We start from the raw sequence: 1,430 nt of genomic DNA, 5'->3' as shown, positions 1-1,430 counted from the left end.
TTTGACCTTCTTTGTAAAAGAGATTCAGAGCAGCACAATGTAATGTTAGCTTGCACTAAGACTTTAGCAAGAGTCAGAGTTCATTATTCAAACTGTGTTTCTCCTGATATATACTATTTATACTTTTGCTTCTTTGCTAAAGATTTAGATGCACAACTTATTTGGAAAAAACAGTACATTTTGCACATTGTTTCTATTCTTATAAAAACTTTTCTAAAAAGTTTTATCTATAGCATAAAGGTGAGTGTTACTCTTTGTAAGTCAGAAATTGTTGTATTGTTGTGATTCAAAAGAATTGTTGGACACATTATGGAATTCAGAAGTGTGTTTTAATATTCCAGTGTGTTTCCATTGTTTTGTTTATTACAAACATGCTTTTTATGGGCTATCAAGTATTTAACACTGAAAAAAAAATTCCTCTGCTGTGGATTTAATTGAATTTTTCCATTGTTAATATTTTTGTCTAAAAACATATGGTTCTAACTACTGTTCCATCTATAATTAACAGGAAAAGGAGAAACAGAAGTTCTTCGGTGACACTTAACTTTTCAGATTTAAACCAATAAATCCATGAGAGAGTACTTTAAATTATTTTCAAAGATTGAGCAATAACATCCCTTGTGTTGTAGAATATTACATGTAATTTACCAGCTAATCTGTATAAAATAATGAAGAACAGACTTCTTGCAGCTGTTTCATTAGGAAGAACTAGATTTTGATCTGTGAGGATTTCCACTAGGACAATATACTGAGAAAATAAAATAGCAGTTCAGTTTGCCTTTAATATTGCTTTTATTATTTCTTAATGATGGATTGGATTGGATATATTTCAATTCTTTAGGGAGCATTTGCTATTGGCCAATACCAAGCACAACTTTCTCGCCTATATTAATTTAGATCTGCCAGTCTATGAGCAAGCTGAATCAAGGATCTTACGCACTCCCAGCCACTTCTTGCTTACAAATGTTACTGAGAAGGGTCAATATATACTGGTTCATTAACTGTGCTCAGATCTCTGATGTGAACAACTCATACAAGGAAGCAAGGGTGTAATACAATCAAATTTCTCACTGATGAATGGAAATTAGGATCTTGTGTTCAGCAATTAATGAATCTGAATAATTTGATTCTCTTATTTCATAGATATAAATGGAACTATCTCCTACTGCACAATTTCCTGTAACCTCATCTGTGCTTATATTTTGGGACTTTCACCCTTTCTCTGAAGGCGCACTCTTGTTGGTTCAGTCAGCACCAATGGCTCTTGTATAATAGTTGCTGAGTAATTTTTCCCTAAAAGTTCAACTTCCAACTTCTGTCCAACTTTGCTGAGTTCTGTGGGAACATATGCAAAAGCCAGACTTCGCTGGGCACTGTAACTGAAACTTCCAGATGTGGTGTTGCCAATAACCTGGAAGAAGGAAAAAAAA

At 33.4% G+C, this 1,430-nt stretch overlaps 1 protein-coding gene across 1 annotated transcript in view; it reads right to left on the bottom strand.

Moving 5' to 3' along the window:
* Positions 1 to 310: 310 nt before the first annotated feature.
* The window catches only part of DMGDH (dimethylglycine dehydrogenase), a 45,795-nt gene continuing 44,675 nt past the window's right edge, over positions 311 to 1,430 (bottom strand). Inside the window, exon 16 of the mRNA XM_035309206.1 lies at positions 311 to 1,411. Coding sequence (XP_035165097.1) covers positions 1,196 to 1,411 — 216 coding nt within the window. The 3' untranslated portion in view covers positions 311 to 1,195. The remainder of the gene's footprint in view (positions 1,412 to 1,430) is intronic.

The sequence above is a fragment of the Oxyura jamaicensis genome, chromosome Z (genome assembly GCF_011077185.1).
Source record: "Oxyura jamaicensis isolate SHBP4307 breed ruddy duck chromosome Z, BPBGC_Ojam_1.0, whole genome shotgun sequence".
Lineage (NCBI taxonomy): Eukaryota > Metazoa > Chordata > Aves > Anseriformes > Anatidae > Oxyura > Oxyura jamaicensis.
Note: the sequence above shows the minus strand (reverse complement) of the source record. Positions and strands in the feature narration are given on the sequence as shown.